The 25,918-nt window shown below is 45.2% G+C and overlaps 1 protein-coding gene across 1 annotated transcript in view; it reads left to right on the top strand.

The window, feature by feature from the left end:
• PPAN (peter pan homolog) overlaps positions 1-24,866 on the top strand; it is a 41,717-nt gene extending 16,851 nt beyond the window's left edge. Inside the window, 10 exon segments of the mRNA XM_085882450.1 lie at positions 1,954-2,004; positions 4,823-4,993; positions 5,175-5,251; positions 5,447-5,554; positions 5,670-5,793; positions 9,932-10,010; positions 17,129-17,258; positions 20,319-20,458; positions 24,061-24,148; positions 24,150-24,866. Of these exon segments, the coding sequence (XP_085738576.1) occupies positions 1,954-2,004; positions 4,823-4,993; positions 5,175-5,251; positions 5,447-5,554; positions 5,670-5,793; positions 9,932-10,010; positions 17,129-17,258; positions 20,319-20,458; positions 24,061-24,148; positions 24,150-24,177 (996 nt within the window). The 3' untranslated portion in view covers positions 24,178-24,866.
• The last annotated feature ends 1,052 nt before the right edge of the window (positions 24,867-25,918 follow it).

Genomic DNA, 25,918 nt, shown 5'->3' with positions numbered 1-25,918 from the left:
GCATCTCCCGCAATGAAGCTGAGTCTTTGGGCCTCTCACTCAATCACCGCAGGTTGGTCGGTGGTCTTTCTGTCTTCTACCGACTCCTCTCCAGCCTTGCCCCCCCTGCTCTCTCTGCGATTTGTCCCCACCACATTTCCACAGGGCGCTCAAGGTCCGCCAACAACCCCCTTCTGTTAAAACTACCAAAATCACGAATCACTGCTCATCTTCACTCTTTCATTCCTCTTTTTTCCCGTCTTTGGAATAAACTTCCTCACTCTATTCTTTCCCATTCTTCCCTCCAGGCTTTCAAAACAGCTGTTCACCACCACCTCTTATCTTCCCCCATCCAAATCCTCGATCTTTTCTACCCCCGATAATCCACCCAAGCCCACTTCCTTCATTTCTCCTGCTTTCCTTCCTGAAAGTCCCTGAAATGTCCATCTTCTCTTCGCCATGTTCCCCGTCCCATTCCCATCCCTCTCCCTTCCACAGTTCACCTAATGTGTCTGTTCCCCACTGTTTTGTCCCTTCCACTCCCGCCCCTCTTGTCTCATGCCTCCTTGCTGTGAGTTGTGTGTTAGCTCTCATACGGGCCTCGACCAAGGTATACAAAAAAAAAATAATAATAAAAATAAAACCACACAGAACATGCAAGAGACAAGAGGGGCAGGAGAGGGAAGGAAAAAAAAACTAATGGGGCATAGAGACATGAGATCTGTGGAAGGGAGAGGGATGGGGTGGGATACACAGAGTAAACAAGATGGACACTACAGGGACTTTCAGGTTCTTGCACGACAGGGACTTTCAGGAATGAAAGCCGTTAATTTGAAGGGACGTGGGTTTGGGATGGAATAACGGGGGTGGAAAAGATCATGGTTTTGGATGGGGAAAGATAAGAGATGGTGGTGAACAGCTGTTTTGAAGACCTGGAGGGAAGAGTGGGATTGAAGAGTGTGTGTGAGTTTGTTCCAAAGGCAGGAAAAAAAGAAGAGTGAAGGTGAGCAGTGATCCTTGAGAGTTGACTTGTTCTATAACCTTTTGAAACATCATACTGTATATTGTTTTTGGCCCTATCTTTTGATGGTGAAGAATGATTTACAAATCATGGGATGCAGAGCTTCACCAAAATCAATCGAGCCATTTCATCCTTGTCACACACCCAACCTCTGCACCAAAATTTTGTCTGAATCCATCCACAACTTTTTGCGATATAATGTTCACAGAGGGGTGAAAACACAACCTCCACCCACCTTGGGTGGTGGAGGCAACTAAAATGGCACTTGGTAGAGCACATACCTCCGCCAGGCTGAACAGTTTACGTTTTGTACCAGCTATGAATTCAGACCTCAAACCAAATCGAATCGTCTTGTTCTTGTCACTTAATCAACTCGTCCACTGAGTTTTGTCATAACTCATCCACTACTGTGAAATATCATGCTATCCAGTATATCATTTTCACCACCATCTCTCAATGGTGAAGATTCATTTACCATGTTAAAAAAATTCTCATATCCATATCTGCACCAGAATCTATTTGATTTGCCCTCGTCACACACTTTTCCGCCAAGTTTCATCTGAATCTGTCCATAACCTTTTGAGATATCGTGGTATGTATTTTTTTTAATGGTGAAGAATCACTTAAATTCTCAGATCCGGATCCGGATATTCACCAATATATATAATCTCATAATACGCTCGTTTTAGAGCGTCTATGTCACACACACAGACAACCTGTCCACCAAATTTCGTCCGAATTCGTCCACAACTTTTTGAAACATTCTGCTCACAGACGGACATGAACAGGTGTGAAAACATCACCTCTGTCCACTTTCAGTGGCAGAGGTAACGATTTAATGATTACTAAATGAAGCATTACTGAAGTCTCACAATTCTATGACATTTTCACTGTATCAACTGAATGATGCCTGCTGATTGTTAATCATGTTTTTATTATTTTTTTTTTTTCAGAAAATTGCCCGTTTGCCAAGAGGACCCACTATCAGCTTTCAAGTGCAGCAGGTGTGTCGGAAATGATAACTGCTGCAGCCACCACCTGCATGCATTTATATTTACCAGCTCGTGCATCTTTGCCATCAATAAATATATACAATCTTACAGCAACTTTTGGGAGATTTTGCTGGTTAGAGTGCAATTGCCATTCTTTCTCGACAAGTTAATTTTCAAGTGTTTGGCCCCTTCCCGGGTGCTGTCTACAAGGTCATGGGTTGTTGCATGGTGTTGGCCTTGCAAAGCATACCTTGACTTGTATCGTGTCGATATACATAGAAATCTTGCATTTTGTCACTCCATGATTTGCATGGGTAAATGTAATATGTTCTGTCCATCATTGTGTAGTTGTCGGTTTTGTTTTTATCTCCATGCTTTGTTGTTAAAAAAAAAAAAACGGTGGGTATTGTAATCGGCTGTCTGTGTTGTCCGTCCAACACGCTATCTCCTCCTAAATTAGTGTGCAGAAATTCATCAAACTTGGTAGTTATTACCATCCCATGGTGAGAAGGTTTAAGAGCAGTATCATTTTAGCCCTGCCCCCCTGGGGATGACTTCTGAGGATGGGGTAAATGTCTTTATTCCTTGGATGGGGTCAAAAGGTAAAATACCAAAAAAACTGCAATTCAGTGCACATTTTTACCTCTGCCACCGAAGGTGAAGGAGGTTATGTTTTCACCCCTTTCTATTTGTCTGACTGTCTTTGTGTGCAGGATATCTCAAAAAGTTGTGGACAGGTTTGGTCTGTGACAAGGACAAACTAATTATTAGATTTTGGTAAAGATCCAGATCCGACTACTGGAATTTTTTTAATGATTCACCATTGAGCGATGGTGATGAACCGATAGAGCGTGATATCTCAAAATTGTGGACAGATTCGGACGAAATGTGGTGAACATGTTGGGTGTGTGGCAAGGACGAGCTGATTAGATTTTGGTGAAGATCCGAATCCGGATCTGGATTTTTTTTTTTTGGTATACCTTGTCGAGGCTCGTATGAGAGCTAACACATAACGCACAGCAGGGGGGGGGCATGAGACGAGAGGGCGGGAGTGGGAAGGACAAAACAGTGGGGAACAGAGACATTAGGAGATCTGTGGAAGGGAGACGGATGGGGCTGGGAACATGGGCATTACAGGGACTTTCAGGAAAGAAAGCAGGGAATTTGAAGGAGGTTGGCTTGGGTGGATTATCGAGGGTAGAAAAGATTGAGGATTTGGATGGGGGATGATAGGTGGTGGTGAACAACTGTTTTGAAGGCCTGGAGGGAAGAATGGGATTGAATAGCATGAGAGAGTTTATTCCAAAGGTGGGAAAAAAGAGGAATGAAAGTATGAAGGTGAGCAGTGATTTGTGATATTGGTAGTTTTACCAGAAGGGGGTTGTTGGTGGACCTTGAGCACCCTGAGGAAATGTGGTGGGGATATATCACATACAGAGCAGGGTGGAGTGGGGGGGGGGGTTGAGACCAGAGAGGAGACGCCAGAAGACAAAGACCACTGACCAACCTGCGGTGAGAGAGTGAGAGGCCCAAAGACTCAGCCTCATCGCGGGAGATGCCAATTATCCGAAAGGCCTTGGTTTCCACAGCGTGAAGCCGAGAAAGGTGGGAGGCAGGAGCACCAGTCCAGAGGGGAGAGCGGTACTCCATCAGGCTGCGGACGAAAACTTTGTAAGTGGTCAGGAGCTCAGGTGGGCCGAGGAAGGACTTTGCACAACGGAGGATTCCCAGTAGGCGACTGGCTTTTTTGGCGAGGTTTGAAATGTGACTTTCCCAGGAAAGGTCATGGCAGATAGTGAGACCCAGAAGCTTGAAAGAAAGGACTTCTTCCAGAGGATTGTTGAGAAAGTGGATGGGGGGGTTATTCTAAATGGTCCTTTCGGAGAGACATCGTGAGAGAGTGAGATTTGTCCGCATTGAAAGACATGTTCCACGTGTTGGACCAGTTTGTGATTTTATCCAGATCTGCAGTGAGTGAAGAAGCTGCTGCTTGCCGGTCTGAGGGATGACAGATGGTACGGCAGAGGGTGGAGTCATTAGCAAAGAGATAAAGAGGATTTTCCAGAGAGTCGGAGAGATCATTGATGAAAAAGAACTCCAGCCTGGACAGGAAGAGGGGTTGAAAGAACTCCATTTAGGGCCACACGTTGACTGTGACAGGAGAGGCAGTCTGTGAGCCATGAGTGGAGATGCCCTTGGATACCATAGGAAGAGAGTTTGGTGAGTAGGGCAGGGTGCCAGATCATGTCAAAAGCACATGATATGTCCAGGGATACGGCTCTGACTTCATATCCGGCATAGAGTATCTCCATCCATTGTTGGGAGAGCAGAAGCAGCATATCCAGGGTAGCGTGACCTGGTCTGAAACCAAATTGATGATCGGAAATTGAGCCATTGGAGAAGAGGAACGATTCTTGATTTATTTAATTTTCAAAGTGATTCTTCACCATTGAGAGAGTGGGCCAAAAACGATATGTGGCATCATATTTTAAAAATGTATTGATTGGGCCCGATATGTTCTCGTGGATCAGGTGTTGTGTGGCGGAGGTATGCGCTCTACCGAGTGCCCTTCTTGTTTTTGTTTGTTTTGATATGGCGTGGGGATAATATTATTTCCCATTTCGAAATACTATTATGGGATTTTATTAATATCCATAGTATAAAGGAAATGGAGGACATGGGAAGAAATATTTCTCAGAGAGAAACAATTATGAAGCAAATAAAACACTTTTATCATTTGTAGGCTGGCTGTTGTTTGTTTGTTTTTTCAGGGGTGTTTTCCACCTTTAAATAAAAATTTTCTTCTTCTTCTTTTTCCCCACTTTTGCAGTACTGTTTACAGAAAGACGTGTTGTCAGCACTTAAAAGGCATTGCATGCATGATGAGCAGTTCCACTTACCTCCATTGCTTGTCCTCAACAACTTCAGGCATGAAGGCATGCACACCAAGCTGATGGCTTCGATGTTCCAGAACATGTTTCCCTCCATCAATGTACACAAGGTATTCATCAAGCTTCCAGGGTCTTCAGCATTTTCCTTGTTTTGGTCATCATTGCCACCTTCAGTTTTGTCCTGATCCTTTTTCAATTGGTGTATTTTTATTTATTAATTTATATCCTCAACTTTTTTCCAGTTGTCTCGAGACTATCTTAAAGTTGATGGTTTTATTAATTTTCTCGCAGGTGAAACTTAACATGATCAAGCGATGTGTTTTGTTTGACTACAATCCAGATACAACGACAATTGAACTACGTCATTAGTAAGTCGTAAAGTTTTTTTTTTATTTTTATTTTTATTTATTTTTTTTTTTTATTATTGCAATGGTTGTTTATTAGCATGGTTTGTTATCACCATTTAATATATTTTGATTTGAAAAGTTTTTTAAATGGAAGTATAATATGACAAGTATTGTATGGGTGATGCTCCCTGTACTCTGTCTTTGTGTACCTTGCAGCAACATCAGGGTGGTACCAGCCGGCATGAGTCGAGGCTTGAGTAAGCTGCTACAGAAGAGATTTCCTAACATGGGGCGCTTAGAGGATATCAGTGAACTTTTGCTTACGTGAGAGTCTCTTCCATTTTTCTTCAGCCATTCAGCAGTCACCTTTGGATTGAACCTTGCATCTCAATCACCCTAACCTGTAATTCGTTGTTATGGTGTGTTGCTGCCTTTACAGGGGTGTGAACCTTTCTGAGAGCGAGGCTGAGCAAGACGGTGAGCACAATATCACGGTGCTTCCACAGCATGTAGCTGGCCGAGGGAACACCTGCTCGGAGCAGAGTGCTATCCGGCTCACTGAGGTTAGTAACCACACATATGCAGCTAATGTCTAGTATGTATTATACTGGTGCAGTCACCAGACCGTACTGGTTGCCCGGTTTAAATCCGGTGAGTCGTGTTAAATGACCGTGACAGTCACCCTTCTCGGAGACCTCCTGCTGCTGGATCCCTGCATCCAGAGCCGGGATTACCGTGCAGATTGAGGTCCTAAAGACGAGCGAGTGCTGCACTGATAGGCGACCACGTGGTCAATCTTATCAGGGCCAAGTGAACTCTGACCACGTGACTCGCATCTGAACCAATTTACCTTTAACAGGTTCCATAGAGCAACTAGATGAAACCGTCAGGATGAACAGGATCCACCCAGAGACCAAGTCATCTTTGTAAATTGTATTGGAACAAAAGCACAAGGTCTGGAATGTATAAGAAGCAATGACCAAGAGATCCAATTCAATTTAACTAACCCCGAACAATGTGCCCGCTAAACAAACCAAGCGAAACACGAGATTTCTTTGCGAGACAACTCGGGACCCACAGGGACATGACGGGGGCACTCGGTCTACCCTGAGCACGTCCCTGATGGGCCCTGCCGGTTTGTCCAATGAGCGGGGTCCATTGTTCATTTCGCTATGCCATGGGCGGGGGTCAGGCTGTGGCATGACACCGGTATTGTTTGCTCTTTTATGAACTATCAAGCCTCCAGGGTCCTCGCACCCAGGAGACCCAGGAAGGAACCAGGAACATATCGGAGGCCCAGGAACGCACCAGGAACCAGGAACATACCAGGAACCAGGAACATATCAGAGGCCCAGGAACGAGGAACATATCGGAGGCCCAGGAACGCACCAGGAACCAGGAACATATCGGAGGCCCAGGAACGCTCCAGGAACCAGGAACATATTGGAGGCCCAGGAACGAACCAGGAACATATCGGAGGCCCAGGAACGCACCAGGAACCAGGAACATATCGGAGGCCCAGGAACGCACCAGGAACCAGGAACGCACCAGGAACCAGGAACATATCAGAGGCCCAGGAACAAGGAACATATCGGAGGCCCAGGAATGCACTAGAACCAGGAACATATCGGAGGCCCAGGAACCAGGAACCAGGAACATATCGGAGACCCAGGAACCAGAAACGCACCAGGAACCAGGAACATTTTAGAGGCCCAGAACGACATTGGAGGCCCGGGAACCACATCACTATCCTGGTCACACTCTACGGTCCTAAGGCCTCTCCATGGTGTCCATGGTGAACATATAGAGACAGATTTGGGAAAGGAACATTTTACAAAGATCACACTTGGTGGGTGGGTGAAGAAACATTACGTGGGGTCAGGAGATGCCTCTATCTATTAGACCAGGGGTCGGGAACCTTTTTGACTCGGAGAGCCATGAAAGCAAAATATTTGGAAATCTATTTCAGTGAGAGCCATATAATATATTTTAAGACTGAATTCAACTAAATGTGAGTATAATAAGCCTCTGAATTTATTCTTTTAAATAATGTTGTTATAATACTCACCATTAATGGGACTTCTGGTGCTGCATGGATTTGCTGATGGCTTTGTAGTCTGGTTGGTACTTGGTGATGTTAAGCTTCATGCAAGCGTTGAGGCTTTCATCCGTTAGACGTGATCGTAGGTTGGACTTGATGTTTTTAAGATGTGAGAATGACTGCTCACATGCATACGTAGATCCAAACAAGGTCAAGACAGCAATACTCACACGCTGCAGTGTGTGGTATGTGACTGGAAGCGCGTTCCAAGTTTTGATAATCAGCTCGTCTTCGGGTTGAAGTTTTTTCATTTCTGTCCACATGTGCTTGCTCGCCAACTCCGCTTTCTGTCGTGCGATTCTTTCCAAATCTTCATTCAGTGACTTGAACTTATTCACCCACATGTCTGAGGCCTTCAGGAAGCCTGGTGTTGGCGCAGTGGTTAGGGCAGCGGCTTGGGATCCAAAAGGTCCTGAGTTCAAGCCCCGTTGGTCCACTGAATTAATACACCAGGGGGTTGACTCAGCCTGTCATCCTTCCGAGGTCGGCCAAATGAGTACCAGTATACTGGGCCGGTGTATACCCCGGTTAAAATAGGTATACCATATCCCTGTGTCGTAAGAGGCGACCAGGGTTGTGTCAGGAAGGGCATCCGGCGTAAAACATGTGCCAAATCAGTATGCGGATCATACGGATGATCCGCTGTGGCGACCCCTATCGGGAGCAGCCGAAAGAAGAAGAAGATGTCTGAGGCCTTCAGGTCAGCCACTTCTGCTTCAAAATCTCTGACGGAGACACCAGGAATATAACTCAGCTCGGCTGTGTTCAGTGAACACTCGTTTGGATGGGTGATGAACTTAAAAAGACGAGTGTGCTCACGAAATTCTCCAAAGCGTGCTTTGAATGACTGTAGGAGACTGGATGTGAAGCCAGCTAACTGGTGGAGATCAAAGTTTTGAGTGGGCTCACTTGCTGTGCATGCATCTTCAAATTGTCTCAGTTTTTCAAAATGTAGTAAACGACCTGTTTCAATATCTATGATAAAGAGCTCCAGCTTGTTTTCAAAAGCAAACACGGCTTGTTGAAGGGATAACGCTGTATTTCCAACGCCTTGCATTTTCACGTTGAGCTCGTTCAGATGTTCAGTCATATCCACGAGATAGTAAAACTTGAGGAGCCACTCGGTTTCGGCTAGCTCAGGATGCTCAATCCCTTTCATTTCAAGGAAAGTCCGGATTTCGTTCAGGCAAGCCGCAAAACGGCTAAGCACCTTCCCTCTTGACAACCAACGCACATTGCTGTGCAAAAGCAGACCGTGATGGTTATTTCCAACTTCATCGAGCATTGGTTTAAATTGGCGACCATTTAAGGCTCGTGCAACAATAAAATTGATCACACGAATGACCAGCGACATCACTTCGCCAAGCTGCCCATCACACATCTGAGCACAAAGTCCCTCCTGGTCTAGAATGCAATGGAAACTTAGGATGGGTCTATTTTCATGTTCACGGAGAAGCGCCACAAATCCTTTGTTTTTCCCCACCATACACGGAGCACCATCAGTACACACTGAGATAAGTTTATCCATAGGTAGATTTTTTTTCTTGAGCGAACTCCATGAAAGACTTGAATAAATACTCACCTCTTGTGGACCCTTTTATTGGCAGAACAGCAAGACTTTCTTCGCGCAGTGTATCACCAGCAGCATATCTTGCAATCACACTGAACTGCGACAAATGGCTTAAGTCTGTTGACTCATCCAAAGCCAGGGAAAAGAACGGCGCTGTATTTATGTCCTTCACTTGCGTTTCCTCCACTTGGTTTGCCATCATGATGGTACGATCATGAACAGTTCTTGTCGACAGAGGCATGTCTTGTATCCGTTTGATTATCTTGTCTTTGTTCAGAAGATCATCAAAAAGTTCATTGGCGACATCCAGCATGAACGTTTAAGCATCCTCGCCATCTGTGAATGGTTTTCCGTTCCTCACTATTGCTAAAGATCCAGCAAAGCGAGCGGAATTATAGTCACCTTGCCAGGTCCATACGCGGAGTTGCTGCTGACTGGCTTGCACCCTGCACAGTAGCTCTTGGCACGCTTTCTTTCTGCTGTCTCCCACAAGGTATTTTGATGCAAAGGTAGCATGGCGTGTGTCGAAGAGCCGCTTTATATTCGACCGTTTCATCGATGCAATTTTGTCATTACAAATTAGACACACCACAGAACCTGCTCTCTCCACAAAGGCGAATTCTTCGGCCCATTCGTCCTGAAATGTAGGAATGTACGAAATGTACGGTTTTTTTCTTCTCTCCTTCTGCCAAGTTCAGCCCTGCATGTGAATGAAGCATGACACCATTCAAACTATAGGTAAAGCTTCCGCGAGAAATATTGGGCTTTCAAAGTTTCAAGCTCCAATTTTATCTGCGAGCCAGATGCAATCATCAAAAGAGCCACACCTGGCTCGCGAGCCACACGTTCCCGACCCTTGTATTAGACTATTACATATGCAACACATACTGCATCTATGCACACAGAGTATGGTATGCTGAATTAAGCAGATACTTCAGAAATAACAGATGCTATGCTCAGGATTCTTTAACTCCACAGAATCATTTCCACATTTTTTTTTGAATGAATGAATTTTTTTTTTTTAAAACAGATCGGACCAAGGATGCAGCTCAAGCTGGTGAAGATCCAGGAGGGTCTTTGTGATGGTGCAACTTTATATCATAGCTTTGGTAAGCTGCTGTCAGAAACTTTAGATTTCTAAGCCTTTAAGTTGAAAACCATACACTCTGCTCGGTTAGTATCGGTTTCGCCACCCCCCCCCCCCCATATTGATATTCAGGTTGGCTCATACAGATATATACTGGTACGTTCTTTTTTTTTCTCTCCTTTTTCAATACAGTTATGTGCCACATTACGACGTTTCGGTCAACGACGGACCGCATATATGATGGTGGACCCATAAGGTTATAATGGAGCTGAAAAATTCCAATTGCCTGGTGATGTCGTAGCCGTCGTAGCGATGCCAGTCATAAAAAAGTACAGTATAGCAGTGTTATTTATATGTACTATAATAGCACATACAATGTACTATAATAGTGCTATAATAGCACATTTATGTACAGTACCTAATGCTTGATGATAAAATAAAACTACAGTGTGGCCCTGTTATAACGTGATTGTTGAGGTCCATAAAATGTCATCACGAAAAAGTGGGGTCACGCTAAATCGGGATTCAAGAAAATCAGCGTTCAAGCTGACTCAATGTTGACCTAACATCCGAAAACACCCCTATTTTCACCCTATTTGACCCGTTTTTAGCATGTTTATCTTGAAGCAAGTAAATTACCTTTGAATTAAAGAATTCCCTGAATAAATTGTTGTTGTTACAGTCAAAATTAAAACGCAAATTAATTTTTGGTGAAGCTTTTTATGTTGTTAAAACATTCGCACTGTTCTGAAAATATATCACACAACTGACAGGTGCTCATTTCTTCATTTGTAAATTATAACATTGATGCAATGATTAATTATTTATAAAATCCAAATGCTATTTATTCACCTTTCTGTAATTAATTAATCGATGCAAGAGGAACTTGTAAGTAGCCACTAACAACACACGTGGCCATCATGAACAGCACAAAGGTAAAACGAATGCGTCTTCCATCTATCATGGATGTGTGTTGCAATTGCCTACAGTATTCGGTACAGTAACATGCTGTACAGGTTTGTAGCCAAGGAGCAATCGGCTATACCATCTAGGTTTGTGTAAGTACACTCTACGATGTTCGCACAATGACTACATCGCTTAACGATGCATTTCTCAGAACGTATCCCCGTCGTTAAGTGGCACATGACTGGACAGCGGATATACACTGCATGGCCAAAAGTATGTGGACACTGCTCGTCCATCATCTCATTCCAAAATCATGGGCGTTAATATTGTTACGGATTTCAGAATCCGGTCTGATGAATGCATCCACACATCCAGGTCTTCAGACAGTTATTTCCTTAAATGCATGTTCAGATTAGCCACATCCCCATGTCTAATGTGATGCATTGAGAAGGGTAAAGAATAGATCCCCTCTCTTTTGGGAAGCTTTTTGTTTTTTCTTTACGACAGACACGTTTACACACATTTCTTTCACGAGCGCCGGCGCTTGCCCTTATTGTTCCTCCGCAACGTTTATGCACGTATTTCTTTCGCGAGCGCCGACGCCCGCCTTTTTTTGAGAGCTCACGGGTCGTCATGGTAACCGTGCGCAAGTTGGGCGGGGTGAGCTTTGGGGAGACTCTGCGCCCGCTGAGACGGCCGCATATATAAAAACAAATTGGACGTCTGTTCGGAGGAAGAACGTGAGGCGAGAGAAGTAAGACGAGGGAGAAGACAACGAGAAAGAAAACCAGAGAGGAAAAGGAGGAGAGAAGCGGGCAAGCGAGCCAAGAAAGAAGCGAGAGAAGAAGCGTGCAAGCCGCAAGTGTCGAGCAAGTGAGCATGTGGTGCACGTCTAAGTGTCTGACCAGCGCCAACAACTAGACAATTCGTCCTTCCCATTGCTTGAGCAAGTGAGCGTGTGGTTCGTGTGTGGGTGTGGTGAGCAGTGCCGACGAGTGAGGCACGGGTCGGTCACCAACGTGAGGCGTGGGTCAGTCACCAACGGACCGTGTGGGTCACTGGACGTCACCAGTTTCATGAAGTGTGAGAAGCTGCCTGTGTCGCAGCACCAGGGTCTAAACCCACAACAAATGATCTCGGTACCCTCCCAGACATCGACTGGCGTTCAAGGCTGATCGTGAGAGGGTGCACAGCAAGGCTGGGTGCTGGCGACGGATGTGATATGCACGCACACATTTCAGGACGTTTTCACTTCACAGCCAACTACTCTCTGGTGAGCGAGACGAGTCTTCTCCCCCCCTCCCCCTCCATGAATGATCTGCTGGGTACCCTTGTCTGTGTTTAGCAGTAAGTAAGTCAACCCCCGATAAGCATCTGCTCTCTGTCTTTCCTGGCATTTTGATTGATTTTTCCGGAGTAATTATTATTCATTTCGGTTGTTTTGAAATTTATTCATTTATTTACCTCAGAGAATAAAAAGTTCTTTTTATTTATTTATTTTATTATTAATAAATCATTTGTCAACTTCCAACCTGTCCGTGTTTGTCCTTTCCTTCCATTGGTCTAGCATTGTCCGAACCTCGATAGACTGGGAGGTAATTGCCACAGGTTTGACCAAAAATAGTCAGCACGCACCAGCGGTTAAAACGCTCGGCCGCCCTAATTAAAATCTAATCGAGATAACATCGGTGCCTTGCCGAGGGCGCGCTCCCCGCTCAGGTAACCACGTGACCTCTTCTAGTTAAACGGCATAATTAGACTGTGGACACTGGACCTTGTGGTTAACTGGGTGGCGTTCGTGGTTTTAAAACAACGCACCGTACCACAACGTTAATTGCGAGCGGTGACACAAGGTCCGGCTCTTCCGAGGACAACCGGGAATTAATCCCCCTGAGTGACAAGCTGGTGTTTCGGTATCCGTCGCCGCAACAATGTAGAGTTGGTCTCCCCCCCCCCCACCCCCTGCTGTTATAACAGCCTCCACTCTTCTGGGAAGGCTTTCCACTAGATGTTGGAACATTGCTGTGGGGATTTGCTTCCATTCAGCACACAAGAGCATAAGGGCACTGATGTTGGGTGATTGGTTCTGGCTCACAGTCGACATTCCAATCATCCACAAGGTGTTTCATTGGGTTGAGGTCAGGGCTCTGTGCAGGCCAGTCAAGTTCTTAAACACTGATGTCAACAAACCATTTCTGTATGGACCTCACTTTGTGCACAGGGGCATTGTCATGCTGAAACAGGAAAGGGCCTTCCTCAAACTGTTGCCACAAAGTTGGAAGCACAGAATCGTCTGGAATGTCATTGTATGCTGTGGCGTTAAAATTTCCCTTCACTGGGATTAAGGGGCCGAGCCCGATCCATGAAGAACAGCCCCAGACCATTACTCCTCCTCCACCAAACTTTACAGTTGGCACTATGCATTCGGGCAGGTAGTGTTCTCATGGCATCCGCCAAACCCAGATTTGTCTGTCGGATTGCCAGATGAAATGTGATTCATCATTCCAGAGAACGAGTTTCCACTGCTCCAGGTCCAATGGCGGTGAGCTTTACGCCACTCCACCCAACGCTTGGCATTGCACATGGTGATCTTAGGCTTGTGTGCAGATGATCGGCCATGGAACCCCAGTTCATGAAACTCCTGATGAAAAGTACTTGTTCTGTTGTTGCTTCGAAAGTCAGTTTGGAACTTGGTAGTGAGTGTTACAACTGACACCAGACAATTTTTCTGCGCTACCAGTTTCAGCACTCGGCAGTCCTGTTATACCACTTCACGGCTGAGCTGTTGTTGCTCCAAGACGTTTCCACTTCACAATAACAGTACTTGCAGTTGACCGGGGTAGCTCTCGCAGGGTAGAAATTTGACTAAATAACTTGTTGGAAAGTTGGCATCCTATGATGGAGCCATGTTGAAAGTCACCGAGCTCTTCAGTATGGCCCATTCTACTGCCAATGCTTTTTTGTGGAGATTGCATGGCTGTGTGCTTGTTTTTTTATTATTATTATTATTGTTGTGTGTGTGTGTGTGTGTGTGTGTGTGTGTGTGTGTGTGTGTGTGTGTGTGTGTTGTTGCGAATTCGCGCCTGCCGGCGTACGAACGGCCATGTATCTCGAATCGCGGCACATCGCCCACGGGACGGACAATTCAGTCGTGACCCTCTCGGAACAACGCCGGGAGCTAGTCACGGGTGGGGGTTTAACCTCACCACGATCGTGCCAATTTCCCACCCGCGCAGGATAGGGTTGCTCGCCAAATTCGATCTACCTAAGTACCTGCGCGAATGGTCGACCGGGCGATCGTACCACTCCACAGGCCGACTCCGGACACGAACCGCTTAAGCGGTCCGTTCCGTGCTACAGTGATAACCAAGCGGTGTTATCGTCGGCCTTGACTGTTCCGATTAATTACCGGGATGTTGCACCCACTATCAATCCCTTACGTGATGCAAGATGGAGATTCAACAAAGGAAAGGACGAAGCAAAACCGGGTAACAATTGGACAAGCACACTTTTATTTCACACACATAAGCAGGCAAATAGGAACAAAGGAAAGCACTACGACCGAATAAAAGGCAATTATTTACAGCACAGTCACTTATACAGGTTTTACATGTCGGACTGGCACCACAAACACATAAAAAAGCCCGAAAAGAAAAAAGAAGTGACTTCCCTCATGGACCGTCGAGTCCTCCTCTCCTACTACCGTCAGCGCGGTCGCGCCTGGTTCCGGCCTCCCCTGCGGCCGGCGAACCCTCTCCGGCACCCCTCGTTCGGACGCGCAGGTCCACCACAGGCCGCACTGCGGTGCCTCCCGTCCGCGTCTCCACCAACAGGCCGCGCCGGGCCACGAGCGCAGGAACGAGAGAGGAGGAAGGGAACGCTTTGGAGAGCGAGACCCAAGGAGAGAGACTGAGCCTTTTTGGAGAGAGAGAGAGAGAGAGAGAGAGAGAGAGAGAGAGAGAGAGAGAGAGAGAGAGAGAGAGAGAGAGAGAGAGAGAGAGAGAGAGAGAGAGAGAGAGAGAGAGAGAGAGAGAGAGAGAGAGAGAGAGAGAGAGAGAGAGAGAGAGAGAGAGAGAGAGAGAGAGAGAGAGAGAGAGAGAGAGAGAGAGAGAGAGAGAGAGAGAGAGAGAGAGAGAGAGAGAGAGAGAGAGAGAGAGAGAGATAGATATATTGTTCATCTTTCGGCTGCTCCCGTTAGGGGTCGCCACAGCGGATCATCCGTTATGATCCGCATACTGATTTGGCACAGGTTTTACGCCGGATGCCCTTCCTGACGCAACCCTGGTCGCCTCTTACGACACAGGGATCAGGATTTGGGTTTCGCCATGATTCCAGGCTGCTCTACACCCTGCCCAGTGCAGAGCCCCCGTCCTCAAGCGATCCTCCAACCCAAGCCTCCGAGTAGCCGGATTACAGGCGCACGCCACTACGCCCGGTTTTATATATATATATATATATATATATATATATATATATATATATATATATATATATATATATATATATATATATATATATATACATATATATATATATATATATATATATATACATATATATACATACATACATATATATATATATATACATATATATATATATATATATATATATACATACAGCCAACATGAGTCACGATCAGAGAGAGCTACAGCCAACATGAGCCACAATCGGGGAGAGAGTGAGGCTCGCGCCCGTTTGCCTTTTGTAAGGCGGGGCTCCACCCTTCACCGCGTGGGGCTCCGCCCCATTTGCAGCTCCACCTCCCTTCGAGGCGTTTCCAGAAGGCTCTCGAAGGGGGCATGCCCCCACTCCAACCGCCTCACGCCGGGCCTCCACCAATGGGGAGGGAGCTGCCCTGCCCCCCCTCCCGTGCCAGCCTTGGCACCGTAGAGGGGTGCGCAAACCCGCACACTCGTGCAGGTTTCTTTTTTTTGCCGTTGTCGTTGGTTGGTTTGAGGTTGTTGGATCCAGAGTAACGATAGAGAAAAGAAAAATGGCTAACTCAAAGTGTCACAGCCCGGATGAATCACACATATTCCCCCTAAACAATAGGTGTGGACTAACTACACATGAACTTAGCGTCATAACTGATCTAAGGACCCTTTATGGTGTATTGCGAATTTCCACAGCCGCAACAATATATATGCTGCACCTGTCAGCAATGGGTGTGGCTGAAATAGCCGAATCCACAAATTAGAAGGGGTGTTCGCATACTTTTGGCAATGTAGTATATTCAAAATTCCACCCTATGAGCTGTCAGCAGCTGCTGTTTATCTCACACGATGACAATTGTTGCGCCAATCATCGGGCTCTATTGGGGAATTTTGCAGGAAAATTTTTAAGAAAAGAAAGGAATCTATTTAAGTACACGCTGATTTGCACACGTTGAGGGATCCTTTGTATATTATAGTCGCTAGGTAATGAGTTAATGGGGTAATTAATTTGGGTCAATGTACTGAGGCAACTGAGTTAGTAATGTGGTAGGGTTGGGAGGGATGGTTTCAGATGTGGAATGAATGGGGGAGTGGTGGGGGTGGGTGGGTGAAGGAGTTGATGTGTGAAGTGGGGGTTGGGAGGTGAAAGGACAAGGGAAGGGGTTTGAAATTGAAGACCAAACGGGTGGTTTCAGGTGAGGGAAGTTTCCCATGGGGAATTTCGTTTTTGAAAGGTCAAAAGGGCAGGATCGTGAGGACTGATGAGTTAGTTTGGAAGTTAAAGAACGAGGGACTGGCGATGGATGGGTAGCTGAAGTTAAAGGGTTGAAAGTATTGTGAATCGCCATACCGGTATGACTATCGTGGATCGCCGTGTCAGTAATTGGCACCGGCTTTCTAAATAATGCATACCCGATTCATATTAATAACCAATTGGCAATTGCTTTAAAACCAGCCACAAAGGCAAAGAAAAACGTGATTGCTTGTACAGTGCTTGGACGTTGATTGTTAAAGTTAAAACCTGCTGTACTTACTTCCTGGTACGTCTTGACTTCATACGTTAAACTGTTCTAGGTGTAGCTGAGTGAATCAAGGCTTTTTAACTCCTGCACGGTATTTAAGATTGTAAATACGATTTGTTGGTGATTATACCACTCCCCCTCCCCTTTTTCTTTTTCGGGATATCGATATATGGCCGGACCTTACCATACACTGTCTTTTGTATCTCACATTGTGACTCGGTGGCTTTCAAGATTTCTGAATGCGAGTATGGCTTGATCATGCGGTTACCTTGCAGTGCAACGAACCGAAGATGAAGTGAAGACGCTGGGAAAGAAACGGGAAGAGAAGCGGCAGCTACGAGAACAACGCAAGCAGCACCAGGAAGCTAATGTGCAGCGCAAACAGGCTGAGCGTAAGGCACACAAGTATGTATTGCTGTGTTCTAACGATCATATTTGTAGATTTGATTGTTATTGTTTTGGTCTTGCTGAAGGGTAAAGCAAGATCTATTTGGCCAACATTATAAAAGGGGTACTGGTGAGTACAGCATTTGGATATTGTATAATGCATGAGGTTTGTGTTCATCATTGAATCTCTCCAGCACCCATCCCACCGGTATTCTCAGCCATGAAACCCTGAGGTTTGTGGTGATGCTGTTGTTGATGAACAACCTATCTTCACAATGCAGATGACAAATTTGATTGAATAAATAAGATATCCTTGTAAGGCCCACATCAAATGCCTTTGGTAAGGCAGGGCATAATTGTAATCTCATGTAAAATCCGAGTGCTCTAACATGTTCCCCATAGTGCCTGGTTAAGTCATTCTCTAGTTTATGCTCCTCATCACCTCTCATTGCATATGGTTCCACAGCAGGCTGCAAGTGACAAGGGAGCATGTATTTACCTCCAAAGTAAGAGACCCCAACCTTCGCTTCTCTTCCCTTCTTTCCAAATGCAACCTAGACTCTGTGACTTCCCCACCGAAGAAAGGTTGACTGGTTAACTGAGAAACATCTTGTTGGGTTAGGCTAAAAGTGACATGCTTCCTTGTTCTCAAATATTGCTCTGCCAAACTGGCATCCGCTCTTTTTTTTTTTAATTTATTCTGGTTTTCATTAGACTTCTCAATTTGGGTTGGCTTTCATCTACTTGAATGGAGGTCATCTTCACCTGCATCTACAAAAAGGGTATGAAAACCACTTTTCTGATGGATATATATTGTCATGTCCAGGTCAGTTAACATTAACGCTAGGCGGATGAGCTGAACCGGTGGTTTACTCCCTCAGATGATGTTCTGAATTATGGCGGATAATGCGCGCACGGGTCGTGAGGAGAGACACAAGAACCCTTGCAGCTTTTAAAACTAAAACCAATGGGTTTATTTTCCTTAACCCAAAACAACAAAGGGAAGATTGACCGGACTAAAAAAGCCTGGTGTTGGCTTAGTGGTTAGGGTGGTGCCTTGGGATCCTAGGATCCTGAGTTCAAGCCCTGTTGGCCGCTGAATTAACACACCAGGGGGTTGACTCAGCCTGTCATCCTTCCCAGGTCAGCTAAATGAGTACTAATGTGTACTGGTAGTAGAGGGGCACTGCATCAGTGACACAGTCACGCTTCCAAGAAATGATAGCTACCCCGGCAGCTAAAGCTGCCATACGCAAGAAGAAGACTGGGTCCTGGGACCACACCTGACTCCGGCGAACTCTCGCCCCTGAGCCCGTTCTCTGCGTCCCTGCTCCACTCCGCGACTTGTCCCTCGACCTCCACTCTGAACTCCGTCCCCTTTGCCGTCCAATCCCCGCAAACACACGACTTCCGACCGGCGCCACTTTCTGCACCCCTTTCTGCACACACGAGCTGGACACATTTCTGGACACGTTTCTTCACACTCCTTCCTGGACACACACACACACACGAGCTGCGTCGTGCTCGTCTTTTATAGACCGGGGGAGGAGCCTGTATGCAGATTTGTGAATCAAAACGTGCTTGGAGGCGGGGCCATGCCACCCGACGTTCAGCCATTGGTCGGGCAAAAAGGGGCGTGAAGCCTTCCTGATCCGTTTTCCTCTCCTGAAGGGAACGCATTCACAGCGGGTTCGGAGGCGGGGCCATGCCACCCGATGCTCAGTCATTGGATGGAAGAAAAGGAGCGTGAAGCCTTCCTGATCCGTTTTCCTCTCCTGAAAAGGCATCCATTTGTACCAGCGGCTCGACGCGTTCGGCATCAATTACCGAACGGGCCCTGGACAGCACGACGTTTGGTGTTGACTGGTGGTGTGGTTGATGGTTGTGGAAGGAGAAAGGCGAAGGTGGTGGGGGGTTTGCTGTGGTGGTTTGGTTGTTGGCGGGCATCGTTTGGGAATGGCGGTGAAGCGATGTTTGCGGGATGGAGTTGTGGAGGTAAATAGGCGAAGGTGGTGGTTTAATGGTCCAAAATAACGATAGAGAAAGAAAAATGGCTCACTCAAAGTGTCGCAGCCCGGATGAATCACACATATTCCCTCTAAACAACATGTGTGGGCTAACTACACATGAACTTATCGATATATCTCACCTGAGGACCCTTTATGGTGTATTGCGAATTTCCACAGCCGTAGCAATATCAAACCATGTCAGAATTGGACAAAGTAACACTTTCTAGCAGTCGGACCTGCTGCAAAATTCAATTCTGGAGCTTAAATTGTGTATTTGAGCTTGGTTTAAGAGAATCTCGAGGTTATGGCATGTGCGGAAATGAAATAAAGCCACGAACGCTGGTGTCTCTGGGCGTTTATAAACATTGCAATGTACCCAACGATTCGTAGCTCTGATAAACAGGCATTTGATAATGAGTGAGGAAAGTGGGGAAAAAAATAAAACCATCATTAAATCCTTGCAGGCTTTTCCAAGTCGAGGCATTGTTGAGCAGGCCAAACAAAATGGTGAATGAAGACCCCAGCGAGGTAACCGTGGATGCTCCTTCAGACCCCATCACGAGCAATGTGGCCGAGGATCACCTGCTAAAGGATATCATTAAATAAGGCTGTGAATTATCTTCAAAAGGGGTGTTTTCATTAACCCAAACACCCAGTTTTCACTCTTGCACTTCCTTGGAGTTTTCTAGTGTACATGCAAAGTTTCAGGCTGCTCGGTTTTATAATTTTATAGTTGTGGAGGACACACACACACACACACACACACACACACACACACACACACACACACACACACACACACACACACACACACACACACACACACACACACACACACACACACACACACACACACACACACACACACACACACACACACACACACACACACACACACACACACACACACACACACACACACTGCCTTTTATTAGCATAGATTATTGAGGTGATAGCAGCCAGTGGAGATTCTTGTTTCTTTGGTCATGAAAAAACTATTTGTGATTGTGGATGATGATTGTTTAATATTTTTTACGATTCCATTTTATTTTCATGCCTACTGCCGCAGACTTCACAGTCTTGCAGGGATGATACGGAAGAAGAAAACTGTTAACAAAGCAAAGAGCAATGAAAAAGAGAGTTCTGCTGATGAAGAGGATCAAGATGCTGAGTATTACCGGCAAGAGGTTGGAGTGGACCCAGATCCTGGTATGTCAACCTCGTATTCAGTTTTGTTTTTAATTTTTTTAAATATATACAATATAAGAGCTAACACACAGAATATATAACAAGGGGAGCAGGAGACGAGAGAGATGGGAGAGGGAAGCACAAAACAGTTGGGAATAGACACATAAGGAGATCTGTGGAAGGGAGAGGGATGGGTTTGGATACACGGGAAAACAAAATGGACACTACAGGGACTTTCAGGAAGGAAAGCAGGGAATATGAAGGAGATGGATTAACGAGGGGAGAAAAGATCATGGTTTTGAATGGGGGAAGAAAAGAGATGGTGGTGAACAGCTATTTTGAAGACCTGGAGAGAAGAGTGGGATTGAAGTGTGTGTGAGAGATTGTTCCAAAGGTGGGGAAAAGGGGGAATAAAAGTGTGAAGGTGAGCAGTGATTCTTGATTTTGGTAGTTTTACCAGGAGGGGGTTGCTGGCGGACCTTGAGCGCCCTGCGGAAATATGGGTGGGACAGATAGCAGACAGAGCAGAGGGGGCGAGGCCGAAGAGGAGACGGCAGAAGACGAAAACCACTGACCTGCCTGCGGTGATAGAGTGAGCGACCCAAAGACACCCTCATTGCAGGAGATGCCAATGATCTCAAATGCCTTGGTTTCCACAGCGTGAAGCCAAGGAAGGTGAGAGGCAGGAGCACCAGCCCAAGGGGAGAGCAGTATTCCATCAGGCTGTGGATGACAGCTTTGTACATGGTGAGGAGCTCAGGCATGCCAAAGAAGGAATTTGCACGATGGAGGATGCCTAATCGGCGACTGGCTTTGGAGGCCAGCTTGGAGATGTGGTTTTCCCAGGAAAGATCAAGGCAGATAGTAAGACCCAGAACCTTGAATGAATGGACTTCTTCAAGAGGATTGTTGAGAAAGTATGTGGGGGGTGGGGGGTATGGGGGTGTTCCAGACAGTCCTTTCGGAGAAACATTGTGATAGCGTGAGATTTGTCAGGATTGAAAGACATGTTCCATGTGTTGGACCAGCTTGTGATTTTTATCCAGATCTGCAGAGAGTGAAGAGGCTGCTGCTTGCTAATCTGAGGGATGACAGATGGTACGGCAGAGGGTGAAGTCATCAGCAAAGAGATAAAGAGGATTTTCCAGAGAGTCGGAGAGATCATTGATGAAAACGAGAAAAAGCACAGGGCCCAGAACACTGCCTTGAGGAACTCCAACCTGCACAGGAAGAGGGGATGAGAGAACTCCATTTAGGGCCACATGTTGACTGTGACAGGAGAGGAAGTTTGTGAGCCATGAGTAGAGATTGCCTTGGATACCATAGGAAGAGTTTGGTGAGCAGGACAGGGTGCCAGACTGTATCGAAAGCACGCAATATGTCTGGGGATATGGCTCTGATTTCATGTCTGGCATTGAGGCCCTCCATCCATTGTTGGGAAAGCAGGAGCAGCAAGTCCAGGGTCGAGTGACCTGGTCTGAATACAAATTGATGATTTGAAATCAAGCAATTATAGAAGAGGAAGGATTTAATGTTGGAAGCGATGATTGATTCCGTAACCTTGCTGATGATTGGGAGAAGGCTGATTGGTCTGCAGTTGCAAGGTTCTGTTTTTGCACCTTTTTTATGCAGAGTGGTAATGTTTGCTGATTTGACCTTGAGCAAATGAGAGGGTGAGCAAGAGCAGCAGAGCAGGTTTTTAGGACATGTGGGCTGTCCAGACCGGTTGCAGAATCGGAGTTGAGGCCTGACAACAAGCTCTCCACCTTGTCAGGGGTAAAGGACACAGAGTCCAGGAACAGTTGGGTGCGACTGGGTAAGGTGGGTACAGAAAGCGATTGTGTTTGCTTCTAAATGTTGTGTCCCAAACCCGAGTTTAGGCATTCAGCCTTTTCACGTAAGGGAGGGGATGGAGGGGGAACATACACCAGAAACAGACTTGACTATATGCCACCAGGATTTGGAGGAGGGTGAGTGGTTTGAGAGTTCAGACTTGAGATGAGAAAGATATTGTTTCCTGGCTCTCCTCAGGGTAGACATGCAATTGTTCCGAGCTTTGTGGAAAGAACTGAGATTTCCTTCAGTTGGATTAGCCTTCCATGAGGCGAAGGCAAGTTGTTTCAGGACAGCTGCCTCGCCACAAGCTTCAGTGTACCATGGGTGGGAGGAAGGATAGAACAACTGAAGATGAGGTGGGATAAATCTGTGCATGAGAGAGGGAGCAAATTTCTTTGAAAGAATTCCCAGGATGTGTTGTTGGAGAAAGTAGAGATGGGAGACCAGTCTAGAAGTTTGATGGCTGCTTGAAAACCTTGCGAGTCGGCCTGAGTGAAATGTCAGACTCAACGGCGCTGAGGTGGTTCTCTAATACCAGCGTTGGACAGTCAGTCATTTGGGCATTTTATTTTTTTACTGGTTTTTTGTTTTTTGTTTTGCTTTTTCATAATCATTTTCCATTGCACCTTTAACGTTTAAGGATTGGACTGTTTTGCTTTCCCATCTAAACCAATAGCTCATGATGCAAGGGACCAAGGTTCATATCGCACATACCAAATAAGTTTGTCCATTTTCTGTGGACATAGTTTTAATTCATGTAAAATACACACGTCTTTATCCTGAATGTGCTTTACGTGCAAGCATCTTTATGATCCTTAGAGCATTTTATTGAAACTCAGGTTCTTTTGGGAAAGCAATAGCAAACCACTCGGTGTATTTCCTTTCTGTAAGACTGCTTTTGGGCTGGAAGGATTGCTTCGAGGTACATACACTCGCTCCAAGTTGTCTCACCTGGGGTTGAATCTCGGCCCCAGCTATAAACTCTCATCTCGGTGTTTCGCAGGCATAGTGATTCATCAATGTGTATGCTGTCCCTCAGATGGACATTAAACGGGATTTCCTTCTGCCGGCAAAAGTTGGTGGATGTTAAAGATCCCATGGTGTCCTTCACAAAGAGTAGGCAAGCTATAGCCGGCACCTTGAACAATAAACACATGACAAATTCCTGCTTTAAATACTGCTGGGAAGGCAATGGCAAACTACCCAGCATACAACCCTTGCTCAGGAAGTAGCTTCGGGGCTCTGTGACTGAGTATGGTACATTGGAATCAAAATAGTGTAGTCTCATACATACAAGTTTATCACAATCATTCGTATTCCAAAACTAAACTTCACCCACTTAAAACTACTGATTTGCTCTGCAATATCGGGTCCTTCTTGCTTCCTGTTGCTACTTGTTTAAATGTACTATGATAAATGGAATATACCATGGGTATTTTTGCTTGGATTGTTTGTTTGTCTTGTCTGTCTTCATTTAATTACTTACTTTTTCTTAAATAGATAACAGTCAAACATGCAAGTAACAAAACGAATTTGCTCATAATTTTGTCTTGATTTGAAGATTAGGGATTTCAATGGAAATGTGACTTTTCTGTGTTTTTTTTTTTCTTTTCTTTTTGTACATTTTTTAATAGAATGGCACTACCTTTGCGAACACATTTTATTGCATTTCCTGAAAAACTAATAATTATTGGTAAAGGTGAAATGGTGTTTATGGGATTTGTGTGTGGTCATGTGTTGATGCTTTCTCTCACTTTGTTATTCCCATGTTGTTTCCACTTCCCAAGACCTTTTTCCGCATAGGAAACGGAAGCAACCACATAGTGTCGCACCTGGCCCTTCAAGCAAGAGGTCACGACGGAAGGGTACACCAAAGAAGAGCTCAAAGTACTAGTCATCGGTGATCAGCTGAAACGGTGACCTGCAGTGAGGCCCACTTCACTCATGAAGAGCAGATGTATGACTGGGGTTAACAATTCTCATCCAAGGAGTATCCTCAAAGGATTGGAGTTGGGGAAAGATAGGGCCCCAAACAGGGACAACATGGGAAATTTCCAAGCCATGGAAAGCTATTGTGGTCAAAGGGAGATGGCAGGAAGTGACTGAAATCTGGAAGAAAGGAAAAAAAAACCATGGGAGGTTTATAAGCAAGCAGCTTGTATTGCTTGGTTGGTGCAGTTTGAGGTGGAGCGCATCCCACACAGTGTTAAAGGGTAATGGCTGGGAATCGGTGATTAGTCATTAAAATTGTATGCGTTGAGGGTGGTGGTTTAGCGTGGAGATATGCCATAGGAAGTGAACAAGGACTTGTCCTTTGTTTTGTTAAATGTTGCATTCCCATCTTTGTTGAAATAATCCAATTTAGATTGATTTCTAGAGCTTATTGGTTTACTGTCCAGGTTTCTGAACAGTTTTTCCACGTTTTTTTTTTTTTTTTTTTTTTTTTTCTATGTGGATAATATTTTGACCTCCTTTGACACATTAATTTATCTCTTTTGTGAAATACAAGTGCTTCACACTTTTATTTGAAATTATGGATCCTGTACGTTGTATTTTGGTGAAGGAATATAAAAACTTCATTTGTTTAAATTTATTTTGACGGTGTATATATATTGTTTCACCTGATTGACTTTTTGGTTGATTTTTTTTTGTTGTTTTGTTTTGTCCTTTCTTTCTGGAAATTTTTTGAGAAAATGTAGTTCTTACTCGCATGTTGATGACCCCAAATATTGCACTTTAACTGAGATTGACATGTGCTCAGTTTCTGACCACAATCTTGTGAACATCACTTTATTTACCACCACGACTTCTCATCCGACTGCTCCGATGAAACACCAGCATTGGCATTTTAATAATGCTGACTGGACGGATTTACGAAACTTCTTTTCTGACTTTCTCTGGAAAGACTACTGCCTCTCCTTGGGTGATGCCTCTATCTCTGCTGAACATATAGCTGAGTTTATTGTTGCAGGAATGGAGCCTTGTATCCCCTTCTCTTTCAAATCTATCTCTCCTATCAATTCTTGGTTCAATAATTCCTGCTCTGCGGCCATTCGTGCAAGGGATGCCAAATATCGGACATGGAAAAACTCTTCTTCCTCTGTCTCACATTCAGCTTTCATATCTGCCAGAAATCATTGCAAACATGTTATTCGTGAACCGAAGCATTCCTTTATTCAAAAGAAATGTGACGACCTTTCATCTTCTTCCACTAATCGATCTTTCTGGTCCTTGGCTAAAAGTGTCTCCAACAACTACTGTCCCTCCACCTTTCCTTCGCTTTTCTGTTCTAATGATACTATCGCTGTCTCTCTGACTGATAATGCAACTCTTTTTGGTTCTCTTTTCTCCTCTAACTCCACACTGGATGGCTCTAACATTCCATCTCCCTCTGGTGCTTTCCTCACCAATCCTATGTCCCTCCCATAAATATATTTTCATGCAGTCAAAAAATACTCTCTCTCTCTCACAACATAAGCAAGGCCTATGGGCAAGATGGCATTCCTTCTATTGTCTTGAAGGAATGTGCTTCAGAACTTGCACCCATGCTTGCTCATTTGTTTCATTTTTGTTTAAAAATCCAAACTTTTCCTCTTTCCTGGAAACATGCCTTAAAAGGGTTTGAACGATCACCCTTCTATAAAA

This window comes from Eptatretus burgeri, chromosome 5 (assembly GCF_056783735.1).
Source record: "Eptatretus burgeri isolate ZD-2024b chromosome 5, Ebu_testis_v1, whole genome shotgun sequence".
In the NCBI taxonomy this organism is placed as follows: domain Eukaryota; kingdom Metazoa; phylum Chordata; class Myxini; order Myxiniformes; family Myxinidae; genus Eptatretus; species Eptatretus burgeri.
The sequence above is the reverse complement of the archived record's forward strand: the minus strand, read 5'-3'. Positions and strand labels throughout refer to the sequence as shown.